Here is a 16,273-nt window from a genome sequence, read left to right on the forward strand (position 1 = left end):
CTTGTATCGGCTCTAGTCTTCTCTTTATCAAAATCTACAAGAGTGTATTTTATATTTCAACTCAAGTCCCCCAGATTTTCTCCTAGAATAATTAAATTATAGGCACGAACAAACATGTCTGAGAAGTTATATGTACAGTAAAACCTGTATAAACCGGCCGGCTACGGGACTATGAAAAAGGGCCGGTTTGGACAGTGAGCCGGTTTATTCAGGTTTCCGTTTTGACCGGAAGTTAATAACTTGTGACGTCCAAAATTTTGCATGTAAAAGTTCTTTCTGATTGTAAATTATATCTGATAAATTAAGATACTTTCACTTCGTTTTTCATTGTTTGCATGTGCATCATAATGCTCGCGTTGTTTGGATTGTAAGACGAGAGTTTCGATTTACTTCCATGATCAATAATTTGAAATGTTGGAATGGCCGATTAAAAAGCCAGAATATTATCAAATGTAATTTCATCACTTTCGAAACGTTGTCGTACAGTGTACAATATCCATTGATTGTTGTCATCCGGGTATTTTTCATTATCAAGGTCATGTATTAAGGGGTTCACAACAGGGAACCCAGGATTTCGAAATCACGATGTGAATTTCCTACTCCGCGATTTTAACTTGTTTATCCAAGTTAAAACGTAAGTTTAATTCGAGATATATTCGGAGTGTCTTTTCGTTTAATTGACACGTTTATTATGTTTTGATAAATAATACAGCTCACTACTCTACGATTGTAGGTTCACAGTTTGACACCTGACTAATTGATTATCAAATATGTTTTGATTGCATATCGATCAATGAAATTAATTAGACAAACCGGTTTTGACAGGTAATAATTAATGTAATTAAGAGTATTGGGACGTCATAATTAGACCGGAATTCGGAATACACAGGGTCCGGTTTACAAAGGGTATTTTAACAAAGACTTTGAATGAAACAATATGGGACTTTCATTTTCGGCCGGAATGGACAGGAAACATGTTTATTCAGGGTCCGGTTTAATCAGGTTTGACTGTACGAAAATCAACTGTATATATTATCTCCTTTAAGCTTAACACAGTATATTACTACCCCTACTGTTGTCATTCTGAAATAAAATATATTGCTTATTTAACTCAAGTTAGATGGTTAGTACAAATAAACATTAGCCTTTTTCAATTGATTTTTATAGTTCGTTCTTATGTTGTACTGTTATACCACTGTCCCAGGTTAGGGGAAGGGTTATAATCCCGCCTACATGTTTAACCCCGCCACATTATTTATGTATGTGCCTGTCCCAAGTCGGGAGCTTGTAATTCAGTGGTTGTCGTTTGTTTTTGTGTTACATATGTGTTTTTTGTTATTTTTTTTTACATAAATAAGGCCGTTAGTTTTCTCGTTTGAATTGTTTTTCATTGTCTGATCGGGGCCTTTTATGGCTGACTATGCGGTATGGGCTTTGTTCATTGTTGAAGGCCGTACGATGACCTATATATGTTAACGTTAGTATCATTTTGGTCTTTGGTGAATAGTTGTCTCGTTGGCAAATAACCACATTTTCTTTTTTGTATTAAACAAAAATGAAAAACATAGTATAGACCAACAAACGACAAACACTGAATATCAAGATCCTTACTTCATACAATCAAATACATAATGGTAAAGATTGCCACGTAGTAAAAGGGACTTATAGTTGTTAAGGTTTGTGTCATTTTGTCTTTTGTGAAGAGTTGTCTTATTTGCAAAAATACCACATCTCCTTTTTTATACTGCTTGCTCCGACATATAGGTAGTGCTCTAAAAGATTAATATTTTGTGTGATCGATACTTAAAAAAATACATATTTTGTTGTGCAAATGATGTGTGCAAAATATAAATATATTCTGAACACAAATTCATTTTAAGTTTTCATTTGAAAGTGCTGTCTACCATCTCCATTCCAAAGATATTCATCAGTCATGCTAACTAGATACAGTTTTATTTTGACACCAGGTTAGATAACAGAAAAAAACAATTTTACTTCCGGCAAAATATATTCAAATTTTTGACAGCTTTTAAACTGACACATGAAATAACATTAATCTTTATTTTGACATGAGGTTAGATTACCGAAAATCATCTCAATTGTCGCAAAATGGCATCAATTATGTATAGGTTTTTAATTGCTACGTAACACGATTTTCCGGAAGCTACTTTTTAATATATTCCTTAGACTATACTATGTTTCACATGAATATTTCGATGCATATACAAAAGAAAAACATTTCGATCCAAAAACAAATTTCTGTCTTTTGGAAAATACATAGTATTGCTGAATTCAATTGTGGTTTTTTGAAAAAAAGTATGATTGGATAAAAATGTCAGGTTTTATATGAACAGTGCAACAGCTCTCCACAAGCGAACAAATTTAATATAAGTTGACAATAGATTTAAGAAGATGTGGTATGAATGCCAATAAGACAACTTTATATCTAAGTCACAATAAATTTGTAAAAGTAAACCATTATAAGTCAAGGTAAGGTATTCAACACGGAGCATTGGCTCACACCGGACTTTAAACTATTTTAAAGGACTAAAAATTGACATGTATTAGTGAATTCAAACGAGAAAACTTACGGTCTTGTCTATATAAAAATCGAGAAGCACAAAACATTCATAAACCATATAAAAACGATAACTACTGAACATCAGATTCCTGACAGGTGCAAACAAATGCAGCGAGTTTAAAAGTTTTAATATTTGCCATTCTTCGCTCTCATCTGTAACAATAGTGTAATATTATAACATATAAACCCACACTAAAAAATATGGGTAAGCTTAATCAAAAGACATATCAACATTAGCATTTTTTTTAAATGTAAACTTTTAGTTATTTATTGGAAAGTAGAATGCTTCTGCTACATGAATGTGGGCTATTTGTGACAATACAATACACATATATCGGGTACTGGCATCATTCAGTCATGCTAAATAACTGAAATCTTTACAATTTTAGCATTTTAGTTAACATTTAGACGGTGTCCGTCTTAAATGAAAGCGGCCTCATTCGTGTTCATTCTTAATATTGAAATTAAGGTTGTATTTGGTGATAATACATAACATATCTAAAGGTTGAGGATGAACACGGATGCATCCACTTTCATGTTTGACAAAAACTATCTGAAAAGTGACATTTTTTGCCATATTTGATTTTTTTTTGCATAAGAATTGATTCTTGTTTTCCTATTTAACATGAAATTCTTGAAATTACCTGATAAACTTGCAACTTTTCCTTTAAAGTGAAGGGCTTTCTTCGTAGTTGTTATGTTTTAAATCACAACGTCATCAATCTAAATGTAGTAACATTTTTATATTGACCACCAATATACATAGAAATCGAAATATAGCGTCAATATAATTATGTAAAAATGGAAACAAGGCTTCAGATACGTAAAATAACATTTGGATGCTTCACCATATGTTATGTAATAGAACAATATATCAAAGTATATTTAAAAAAAACAAAAAACACATTCAAATCAAACACATATGTAACTTAAAGAGTCATTAAATTACACAACTCGTGTATAACGATATTTCACGACTCTGAACAGTTAAATTTTACTAATAAAAAAGGTTCGGCAAACCTTGCGCATTTAATATTAAAATTTCGAAAAAAATGGCTCGAATGGAAATATATCGTTATATAATACATCTTTATTTCTCTAATTGATGTATGTTTTTATCCATTTCTTGTATTTGTAGAGTGCAATAAGATAACGTGATTCGAAAATATGCGTTCATTTTATCATGTTTATAGGCTTATGCATTATCTTTAACAAGTTCGATTGTCATGTTTATAATAAATATTTTGTCAGATTTTCGGAATCCTCTGGTTTTACCTATTTAAATGCCTTATCAAATTTTGCTCATTTAGCCCCATTTCTCTTTTTACATCTTTTACATGTATAATAAATCATCTGTTAAAGGGGCACAAGCTGTCAAATTCATGTTCACCAATTTGACTCAAATATCTTATTTCATTTATCACACTATAAAATGTTTTTCCAAACTATCGAAAGTATAAAATAAACAATTTAAAGGCCATGGTCTAAAAAAGATTAAGCTTCGTTTTGTGTGAATTTTAGCAATGACGTCAACTTATTAAATTTCGAGTTGACCTTCTATGGCCATATAAGCGATGCAAACATTAACATATATATAAATAGATTAAGCAACTCTGCTGTTTTACAGGTCTACTTAATTTTGTATTATAGATTTAAAAAAAAGTTTATCGTCGTTTTTTCCTAAATGAGAATGATTTTTCTGGAACGAATAAGTCAATTTAATTATTTACTTTTGTTTCGCTTTTATTGTTCACATTCTTTTCCTTCAAATAATCGTACACGGATTATGCATGCGTTATCCTATCTCTTTCTACGGGGTTAAATTAGAGTTCACATGTATACAGGTTTAATGAGGTCGTGTTATTCACTTGCAAGTGAATAATTCATTATCAATTTTTATTAGCTTAACGTCATATGAAACGAGTGAGTGGTGAAAAATAAAGTTTGTCCAATTCTTGAACCAATGCATGTATACGTCATGAACTTAGTCCTCTGTGCACGTAATCATTATTTTCGCAAATATATCATAAAATAGTCATTGTTTTTCTCTCTGTTTGTTATGATTTAACAAATATGGCTGCTCATTAAATGCCGTGTATTGAAGCCGAGTTTTACCGATTGTCACCTCATAGTAAACAAATCACAAAATGCATGGGTATTGAACGTGTTTAACATGTATAATCAGATATTTTGTTTATTTTAATGACAGATCCGTGCGTATTGTGGTCACCGGATTTTTACGAGGAGGGTAACGCTCGGGTCACTATGCATACGGAAAATATGTCGGCGAATTGCTTGCTGGAAGCAAGCAATACAAAATAAGTAAACTTCTTCTTAATGTGGAAAAATTGAATAATTTTCCTCTGCAAAAAGTATATGGACAAAAGTTGTATAATGAAAACTATCCATTTCGTTATAAAAAACATTTTTTTTTTTAATTTGAGGCTTCTTATGACTCTAATTTGACAAAATTGAACCAGTTTAGCTGCTAAAAGTGAATTATTGTTTCACTATATGTTTGTATATCTCGTAACTAGTGCTCCTTTAGAGTGTAATAAAATCTTAATTATTTTTTAATAGTTTTTGAGAAACTAAACTTGTCAATGATAAAGCTATGAAAAGTCAAGAGAGAACATTTTTCTGCAGAATTTTTGATGGCTAATATATCGAAAAGAAGCACATTGATCTTCATATTTTGTTTGTTTTGCTCTTTTCGTTCCTTTTTTAATCACCTATAAATAATAGTCTTTTGGAAAGGGAATTATTTTGAAACTGAGCAGCCAACCCCCTAAAGATGAAATTACGACATTTCTATTGGGTATTCATTAGGTCATTAATGACTTTCAAAGGTTAAAACTGAGTACATTTCAATTCGTTCGTGAACACGAAGATTTTTTATTTTACTATACAAAACACTTACATTTCTAACCTGAAAATATTTTTTTATCAAATTTTATAACATTTTCTGAAGCGTACAAAAAGTCTTAAAATATCTGATTTAAACAATTGAAACCAAAAAAAATAATATGACGTCATACTTGAATGTGCAAAAGACTACATCAACGATTCACGAAACTTTAAGTTGGACATAATAAGAGTGTAGACCATAAAAGTAATAGGTTCAACAACTTGTCATAATTAGATCTCGCTTGATATCAACTCTCGTTATTTAAGAATGTTCGCTTGTCATGGTTTGGAATTTTTATCATATTTTCGGAATTCTCTAGTTTTATCCATTTGAATGCCTTACAGGTTTGACCAATGACTCCAATTTTTCTTTTTATGATATCTTTTATATGTATAAGTATACGCCATTTTTAAAGGTCTTATACAAATATTTTTGAATAGTTTTTGAGAACTTTAGTTTGTCAATGATAAAGCTTTACAAAGTCAAGAAAGTAAATTTCCCGCCAACATTTTAATGACTAATATCTCTCGAAAACAAGCACATTGACAAGTTTATCATTTTTTTGCTATTTTGATTTCTTTATTAAATACCTATCAATATGTGCTAGCATTATGACAAGCTTGTTATTTTGAAACTAAGTTGCAACGGCTTTATTATTATATCAAAATTAAATTACAAGAGTTGATATCAAGCATTATTTTACCTCATTTATAATTTCTATATGAAAGAAGTACACAATATTTTGACAACGCATCAGGATCGTAGTTACACCTCAGGGGACAATCAATGTACTTTTCCACTCATACCCTGCAATAATAGTTTTGTTGTTCATCACATGCATCTTTAGCAAGGTTTTGATGGTGATAAAACTTATGTCTTTGTAAGAATTATTATAAGAATGATTTAGATATCAGGTGCCCGTTATCTCCTGCCTATAAATTAATGTCTGCTTAGGCCACATCAATTTAATTTCTTTTTAAGTTCTATGGTTCTTTTACTCCAAAAAATTGGGCAAACGAGCGATTTGAACATTTTTATATAAATCAAATAATTTCGTAATTCTTTTAGACGAAGCTTGAAATTAGAGGCTAGCGATTATATTTTTTTTTTGGTAAACATAACATAATAGAGTTTGACCATATTAATGAAAAAAAACAAGATGTTGATAAACAACTGGAATTTAGTATTTCAATGAACAGCCCTCCAAATGAGTAATCCCTTAATGATGGACTGGAGGTGAACACATTGTCAATTGTTCTGAGAGGAAAACAATGGGCAGTTCCTGTTGTTTGCAAGACAGCTGCATGTTGTTTGTTAGACGTCATGACAGGTGAAAGAAAAACAGATGTTTGTGACAATTCAATCATTTGAAGCAGTTAAAATAAATATTCAATATTTTACCTCCAGTCCATCATTTAAGGGATTCCTCATTTGAAGTGTTGTTCCCAACCTGATATTAATAACGTACAGTATTCAAAGTTAATACAATTACAGGACATAGACATATTACGGCATTAAACACAGGACTTTAGCCTTCACCAAACAGCTACTAAGAAAGAACCCCAAATTACAATTACCAGCAAACGACAACGTCTGACGATAGGCGCATAAACATGCAGCAGGGATGGATATGTATGTTCCGGTGGTAATTCATATTGCAGTTGAAGGTAAGACTCCTCCTTCAGAAGTTCTGCGTACTTTATTGTAACAACGAACAACAATATGATTTTGCAGGGTTATGTAAGAAAGGGGAAAAAATAATGTTAATATCTTAATGAAATGTTTTTAAAACATACAAAGGCGCAGGAAATATACAGGATTACTTTTCCGGATGTGGTGAGCAGGAATATACATATTTTTTTATTTCGTTTAAAAAAAGTATGTGCGGACGGGTCCGGCGAACAAGGAATTTAATTGGTGTGGCCTTATATAGTCCTTTCTTTATAACAATAATTGAAATCAAACTGATCGTTTGTATGATGAACGCTGAGTGTATAATGGTAAAATAAGGTATTGTTTAAACAACCTATCCATTCGAGTAAGTAAAAGATACTTTGAACATTGATATGATTCATATCGTATCTGTCTATACTTTACGGGATAAAAGATGCCCCCATTAATTAATCGACATTGTTAAAGTCATGTTCGAAGCAGAACAAATAAAACTCATTCAATAAAAAATTTCAATACTTGTACAAGAGAACGCCATTGTAAATATAACGGAATCTGATGACACTGTTGTACAAAGTGAGATGCTAAGCGCTATAAAATCAACTTTAATCCACTATCTTCTACATTTAAAAATTCCTGTACCAAAAAGTCATGAATATGAAAGTTAGTGACCATTCGTTTTGTATGGGTTTTGTCATTTGATTTTGAGTTCAGTATTTTTGCGACTTTACTTTTTATGTTAATTGTTCTCGTATCTGTAGGCTAAACTATCTGAAGAAGCTTAAATAAATGTCACTCAATGTTAAGCTATTTACTTTCGCTTATAATTCTTTCCAAAGTCATGTTATCTATTTTAAACAGGACTTGAAACATTAAACATCTTTCGGTCATTATTTATGTATTTTGATTCTAGACATGGCTGAAAAAAGTTAACAAGTTCTTCCAAAAAAGCAGAAAAGAAGACATCTTAGAACAGCACCAGTATAACGCTTCAGATCGAAATAGCATGAACAAACTAGTAAAGGTGCTTGTGAATAGTTAGTGAAGCTATCCATGAAAATAATAATAATTCTGCTGATAACGCAATTTTTAAAAGTTTATAGTTTTTTTTCGTACATTTTCTGTTCAAATTTGACATAACCGTACAAAAAGGCTAAACTAAGATTACTGAAAGATTCAAAATATGCTTCATTCAGAAAACAAAAGTAGATACTTCCGCGGTGCATTTGTGCATGTCAATTGCGAACTAACTCAATAAGTGTTGTATCACGACCAGTCCTGACATTATCAACGAGTACTCATCAAAGAAAAAATTCACAACTCACCGTTAAATGGCATAAGTAGAGTAAACAAATAATATTAATAGATAAACTACTTTATTATTTAAGTAAGAAGTCGCTGTGAGAATGATATACATATTCTGACAAGGATAGTCGGATTATATACATGATATAGTTGTTGTGATGTTTGCGTATGGGTGTTCTGAATTGGTTTTGACAGGTTCAAAAAGCCTTCCAAATATTGTTCTATGAATAAAGCATGGATGCAACTATTTTAATGCCTCCTTATATTAGTTACACTAGTCATAGAAACAGCTCTTCAACACGATATATGTGATACAGCTACAATCAGCCACAGTATATCACTTTGTCAACACAACAATTCCCATATGTTAAGCAGTTGGCATCGCATTGACAATTGTACGAACCACTGACAGTTCCACACCGACCATGGCAGGAGTTTTTATTTTCTAAAAAAATTTATTCAATTGGCTAATAAGAACTACATAATTATCATAGATTACATTTCTACTTATATAAATTTTATGTTTTATATTTTCGTGCAATTATTAAAAATCAATGTAGTGGTAATCAAGTAGCGTTTTTCTGTTTCGAAAATAATCTTGTTTGTCAAGTGTATTAAGCGTATTTAAAGGGACACTAGCTACGAAATATATGAGACAATATCTGAAAAAGTCTACTTTCCATGTCCCCCACTTCACCAGCAATTATTTTTTTATTCAACCATCTTTTTTGAAAATTTTAAGTTTCAGTATAAACTAAATTATATAATGCACCAACTCCTGCCAATTAAACACTCATTCTTGTATTTCGTCCAATAAAATATTGTAATTTAAATGTTCAACCCCCCCCCCCCTCCCCCCCTTAAATCATGTCGTCCCCTGTGTATTTTTGAAAACTAAATCATTCAAATGATATCTAAATTAATTCAACAGGCGTCCGATTCTCACATATATGATATATTATATAATAAACTTGCCCCTAATTTGTCTTTTTATCTTTTAACTAGAGCATGTAATAAAATTTTGTAAATTTTAAGACAAAAAAAAATTGTCCCCAGGGGTGATTTCCCTCCTGTTACCACTAGGGTTTTTTTACCTGTAGAAACGTTTACAAGACCAAGAGTTATTTTCCCATTATGTATTTTAAAGAGCATCATTTCCTGAATGCATTAGTACAAAGAAATATAGGGAAAGGCGGCCAGGTTTGAAAATTCAAGCCCATCCAAGGTACGAATTTATAGAAAAATACTTAATGGTGTTCTATCCTGTTATAGCCTTTTCCTACACTTTCTGAGAATAGTTTTATGTGTGCACAACAACAATCGGTGTGTTTTTATATCATCTTTTTAAATGTTATATGTCACAGGAAATACTCTTGCATTTAATGTGATAAAAAGGACAAAAACTATCGCGTAATTCCTTTTTGTTACGTTCTGTCATGTTACCTGATTAAAAGTAACAGCATAACCATCATCAGTAACAGGAAGGATGCTAAAGACAATTTCACTAAAGAATCGAAAAGTTTATCTACTATATGCCAACCATTTCATTTAATTTATGTTATCACCACCTTATCCAATAAATTTTAAAATAATACACAGTATATTGAATAAAAAAAATAGAGTTTTTCCCTTTGATAACAGCAGAGAACATTGTGCAATATAGTATAGTAGATAGTAACAGCAAAGAATTTATTTTAGAATTTTTCATTACCTAGGCAGATTTTTTCATCTTGCAAATACAGTTTCAAAGGACAAATGACATTGTTTGCTGTTATCTTCCAATTGTGACCAATCTAAAATGATGTATTTTCTTAAACTTTAAAATAAAGCAGAAAAATCCTTTCTGTTACCAACTCTGTCCTGTTACCGTTGTCCTTTTACTCAAGATTCTTTCATGTTACCGACATATCTGACTATATTTAAGTATATTTCTAAACCTTTTGTATTGCAAATGCTAAAATCTATACTTGACATTTGATAAACTATTGCAGGGTATACTAGTAAACCACAAATAGTGTCTTAAACTTATTTCTAATTCCCATTAGAAACTTTTTTAAATTGGTTCACTTTGGTAACAGGAAAGAACTGGATTTTTTTGTAACATTTTTAAAATAGCCATTGCTTCCTTATTAAACAATTGTTTGAATTACAGACAACAGTTCCTAGGTCCACAATGTGCGAGCTATTAAAATACCGGGTCTAAAGATCATTTTTTTTTGTTTTTTCTTATTGCCAAACAAATCGACTTTTTCAGATATTGTCTCATATACAGAAAAAAATAATTTCGATTTGTTTTGGTTCTATCATTTATGAAAGTGTAATAGTGAAATAATAATTCGCTTTTAGCAGCCAGTAAGTTCAATGTTGCCAAAGTTATCCTTTAAAAATCATTCTTGTGCAAATACAAATTGTGGTTAGCATACATGTGTATTTTAAACTTAAAATATGAAGTTAAACAGACCTAGACAAACTTATTGCACGAGTTCACAATCTTTTTCTATCCGAATGTCTGTTTATATTGCTTATAAGACCGTCGATGGTCTTTAATTCGAAGCTCAATTCTAAAGTTCATTAGATTGTGTCAAGACTTTAATAAGGCCGTAAGTTTTTTCGTTTGAATTGTTTTACATTGTGATGTCAGGGCCTTTTATAGCTGACTATGCGGTATGGGCTTTGCTCATTGTTGAAGGCCGTACGGTTACCTATAGTTGTTAATGTTTATGTCATTTTGGTCTTTTGTGGATAGTTGTCTTATTGGCAATAATACCACATCTTCTTTTTTTATTTAATACACATGCAACAATGATTCATAGTATCGAGCGCCTGTCTTGTAAATTGATTTTTAGATTTCATGTAATTTGGAAATACAGTTTTGTGTGTAATAGATCTAGATTAAATATGAGTATTTGAGTCAAACATGGCAATATGAACTTGACTAATAATGACCCTTTGAATGCATGATTTTTTTGTTTAGCTTTCGTGACTTTGCTTGCATCCGGCGAACAAACGTATGAACGTAGTTCCTGGTCGAATTCGATACAATACCAATTGTAAGTTTTACATGTTACCTAATGTGTACGTTCAGATTCTGTCAATCGAATCACCTAAAGGTGTATTTGTTTACTGCAATATACTAGTACATTATTTTGGTTATGATAATTAATTACTTTCTTTCTATTCGTCTTGGAAAATTGCTAGCATAATGTCAACCTCTATATGAACTAAAGTTTCCACAATATTTTGACATGTTTGATAAGGTTACATTCCAAAACATGTACCTTAACGTTTTGGACAACTAAAACAAACCTACAATAAGCTTTAAAAAATGTCCGGAACGCAGGGTACAATAAGCATACTCTTTAACGATAAATGAGAAGTTTAGCCAGCTTAACAAAGTTGTTCAATTCACAATTTTCTACATAAGAGAATGTCTCTACCAAGTCAGAAATATGACAGTTGTTATCCTTAGTTTGATGTCTTTGAATTTTTCATGTTGCCATTTGATTAGGGACTTCCCTTTTTGAATTTCCCTCGGAGTTCACTATTTTTGTGATTTCACTTTTCACGAGTATTTCTAAAAATTAGGAAATGAAATGATTGCCAATGAGACAATAATACACTTAAGGAGAAACAAAACACTACAGCGAGATAACTCTGTAAAGTCTGCTAAACGTTTTAATTACGTTGTGTTGTAAAGGAAATATTAAGCTTCTTAATGATCAAAACTGGTGTTTGTCAAACTGCTATATAACGAGTGTAATTTTTCTGACGAAACGGTTGGTTCAAAATTTTCATATTTTTGTTAAAGGATCAACGTAAATACATTGTCAAAATTTTATGAAAATTAAAGGAGCCAAATTCATTTAAGTGAAAGTACCAACTTAACTGATCATTACTGAAATATACTTACTATTACAAAGTGTTCCATACCATCCAGATGAACACGCGCAGTTGTAGCTCGATCCACCAGAAGGATAACATACGCCTAGATTTTGACACGGGTTTGGTAAACATGCATTAACTTAAACAGAAGGTTATACATTTTTCTTCATTAAAACTATTAAATTATTCGCAATCGAAAGTTTTGATTACCAAACATTCAACTAACTATATCAAAAATAGAAATGTTTTCTTTTACTCACAAAGTTTAACTAGTGTAGTAGAATTGATCTCAAATATGTTCAAATGTAACATCAAACAATAACATTGTCAAATTATATTAGAATCCGTTATTATCATACAAATAATCCATACAAATAAGTTACATTGTCAAACAAATATTAGAATCCATTAAACCATCGTGTGATTTTTTTAATATCTAACGACCCAAAAAGTTAAATCTCTTAACGTTGATGTGTTTCCTTCGGGTATCGTTTGTTACCCTGAAATGTTTTCTCTGTATCGATTTAGGACTTCTTAACAGCGGCATTATGTTGTTGACTTTATTTGATAAATCCATTAATTTCTAAAATTGACCAGCTGATTCATTGATTGATTGTTGGTGATGCCACTTTTCGGCGCCCATTAATGCTTTTAATTGGCAACCAGTTTCATTAGTTGAGGAAACCGGAGTAAAAACCACTGACTTTGAAAGGAACATTTAAAATCTTCGTCAATTAAGGTTGGAGGCGAGTGACGTGCACGAGAGGGGTTCAAACTCACAACCTCAGTGTTGACTGACAAGTGATTTTAGAAGTAGAGCTACGCAAATCACTTTGCTACCAGGCATCATCCACCCTAAACCCACACCCCACTCCCCGACAATACAAATTCATGAAACTGACTGCTGGTATTGCAAACCATATCTTAATTCATTGTTTTTTTATTAACATTTAACAGTAAATATAGAATAAGTATGCATTGTATCGAAATATCAATGTTATTTGTACAAGACTTTTAAACAGGTAGAAAGCGAGGTCGTGTCGATCATTTCTTCATAATTTGAGCCTAGAACAAATATCATTTATATTTCGAGACAACGTACGGTTATTCTTTATGAACTTCAACTCTATCAACTGTTCTAAGTGCAGTACTTAGGGTAACAACCATCTTTCTTAATTTTGAAGGAAAGACGTAGAATTTTCGAGAACTTGTATTGTTTTATTGAAATTAAACTCTCCGGAAACGCATTGTCAACCCCATAAACAAGGCGATATACGGTCAGTGACTGTATATCACATATGAATATACGGTCAATGTAATTTGACTGCTCAAATAGTACAGCTACGGTACATAAACAATTATTGGTCTTACACTGGCATTGCGTTCCATAATATCCTTGTCTGCATGTACAAAAATACGTTGATCCAGATATACTACAGGTGCCTGCATTTCTACAAGGACCTGATGAACATGGGGTCACTGTAATACAAATGAATACGTGTCAATAAGTGAAATAGCCAAAATTAAATTAAAAAAAAAACCGAACTTCAAAAAATTAAAATTTATAACGAAAAATCCGTTATCAAAGTACAAAATTAAAAACTCAAAAACATCAGACAACTGTCATATTCATGACTTTTTGTTCTACGTTTATGTAATATAAAAATGATACAATGCATTTTGACAAGGATATGATGAACATGGAGTCACTGTAATACAAATGACTCCTTTTGTATAAGTGAAAAAGCATAAATTAAATAACAAAAAAAATCTAGAACTGCAATTAAAGTTCAAAACGGATAATCCATCATCGGAGTGCAAAATTAAAAGCTCAAAAACAACAGATACATTTACATATTTCGAGACAATGTATGGATTATTTTTATAACTGTTCCAAATGAATTCCTTATGGTAAAAACTATTATTTCTTTATTTTGAGCAAAAACGTAAAATTTTCGCGAAGCTGTATGTTTTATTGACGTCATAAATAAAACTTTACAGAAACGCATTTCCAACGTCGTAAACAAGGCAATATATGTTCAGTGACTGTATATCACAAATGAATATACGGTCAATGCAAATCAACTCCTCGAGTAGCACAGCTGCAGTATATAAACAATTATTGGGCTTACACTGGCATTGCGTTCCATAATATCCTTGTCTGCATGTACAAATATACGTTGATCCAGATATACTACAGGTGCCTGCATTTCTACAAGGACCTGATGAACATGGAGTCACTGTAATACAAATTAAAACTTTTTTATAAGTGATAAAGCATAAAGTTAATAACCAAAAAACGCAAGAACTGCAATGAGAGTTCAAAACGGGAAATCCGTAATTGAAGTGCAAAATTAAAAGTTCAAAAACATCAGATACATTTTGTGTAACTGTCATATTCCAGACTCGGCACATGCCTTTTTTTAATGACCCCTATTTTCTCTTAATAAATCTTTTGCATTTATAATTATAAGTCAATTGTAAATGTTTCATAACATCTTATTCATTTTTTTAATAGTTTTTGAGAACTTAAACTTGTGGATGATGAAGCTTGGATAAGTTTAGAGAGAAAAAAAATTCTCCAAATATTCAATGGGTAATATCACGAAAACAAGCACATTGACCTCTATATTTTTTATTAATTTTTTTTTATTCCTCAATTTATCATGTATTCGATTGAATATTAAAAAAAACTGAAATTAATTAGAAAAAAAAACGATTTTTTTTTAAACTGAGTAGAAAACTTTCTCAAGATCGATTATTAGCAATCAATCATGTTTTCGATTGAATATTAAAAAAATTTAGAAATTCATTAGAAAAAAATTCAAAATTCAAAATTTGAAACCGTGGTACCGTGAACATCTAGTATAGACTTGAATACTTATTGGACAGAGCCTTCACCTATTTAAATTTTTGCAATTCTTGTTTTTCTCTTATTTGTGTTACATTTATATTTCAAGACAATGTATGGATTATTTTTATACTGCAACCCTTATAGCTGTTCTAAATGAAGTTCTTATGGTAAAAACTATTATTTCTTTATTTTGAGCGAAAAACGTAAATTTTCCGCGAACCTGTATGTTTTATTGACGTCATAAATAAAACTCTACGGAAACGCATTTCCAACGTCGTAAAGAAGGCAATATATGTTCAGTAAATGTATATCACAAATGAATATACGGTGAATGCAAATTAACTCATCATGTAGCACAGCTGCAGTATATAAACAATTATTGGGCTTACACTGGCATTGCGTTCCATAATATCCTTGTCTGCATGTACAAGTGTAGGTTGATCCAGATATACTACAGGTGCCTGCATTTGTACAAGGACCTGATGAACATGGGGTCACTGTAATACAACTGAATACGTTTCAATAAGTGAAATAGCCGAAAAGTAAATAACAAAAAAAAACGAGCTCCAATGAAAGTTCAAAACGGAAATCCGTATTGGAAGTGCAAAATTAAAAGCTCAAAAACATCAGATAACTGTCATATTCCTGACTTAGCACATGCCTTTTGTTATTGACCCCTAGTTTCTCTTAATAAATCTTTTGCATGTATAATTATAAGTCAATTGTTAATGTTTAAAAACATTTTATTCGTTTTTTTAATAGCTTTTGAGAACTTAAACTTGTGGATGATGCAGCTTGGATAAGTCTAGAGACAACATTTTTCCGCCAAATATTCAATGGGTAATATCACGAAAACGAGCACATTGACCTCCATATTTTTTTTTAATTTTTTTTATTCCTCAATAAATCATGTTTTCGATTGAATATTAAAAAAAAAGGCAATTAAGTAGAAAAAAACCGAAAAATTCAAAACTTGAAACCGTGGTTCAGTGAAAATCTAGTATAGACTTGAATAATTATTGGACAGAGCCTTCACCTAATTATATTTTTGCAATTTTTGTTTTTTTCTTAT

The 16,273-nt window shown here is 31.2% G+C and overlaps 1 protein-coding gene across 1 annotated transcript in view; it reads right to left on the reverse strand.

The window, feature by feature from the left end:
• The window catches only part of LOC134699889 (fibropellin-3-like), a 53,800-nt gene that overhangs the window by 14,721 nt on the left and 22,806 nt on the right, over nt 1–16,273 (reverse strand). The window contains exon 7 of the mRNA XM_063561290.1: nt 14,480–14,587. Coding sequence (XP_063417360.1) covers nt 14,480–14,587 — 108 coding nt within the window. The remainder of the gene's footprint in view (nt 1–14,479; nt 14,588–16,273) is intronic.

This window comes from Mytilus trossulus, unplaced genomic scaffold (assembly GCF_036588685.1).
Source record: "Mytilus trossulus isolate FHL-02 unplaced genomic scaffold, PNRI_Mtr1.1.1.hap1 h1tg000103l__unscaffolded, whole genome shotgun sequence".
Lineage (NCBI taxonomy): Eukaryota > Metazoa > Mollusca > Bivalvia > Mytilida > Mytilidae > Mytilus > Mytilus trossulus.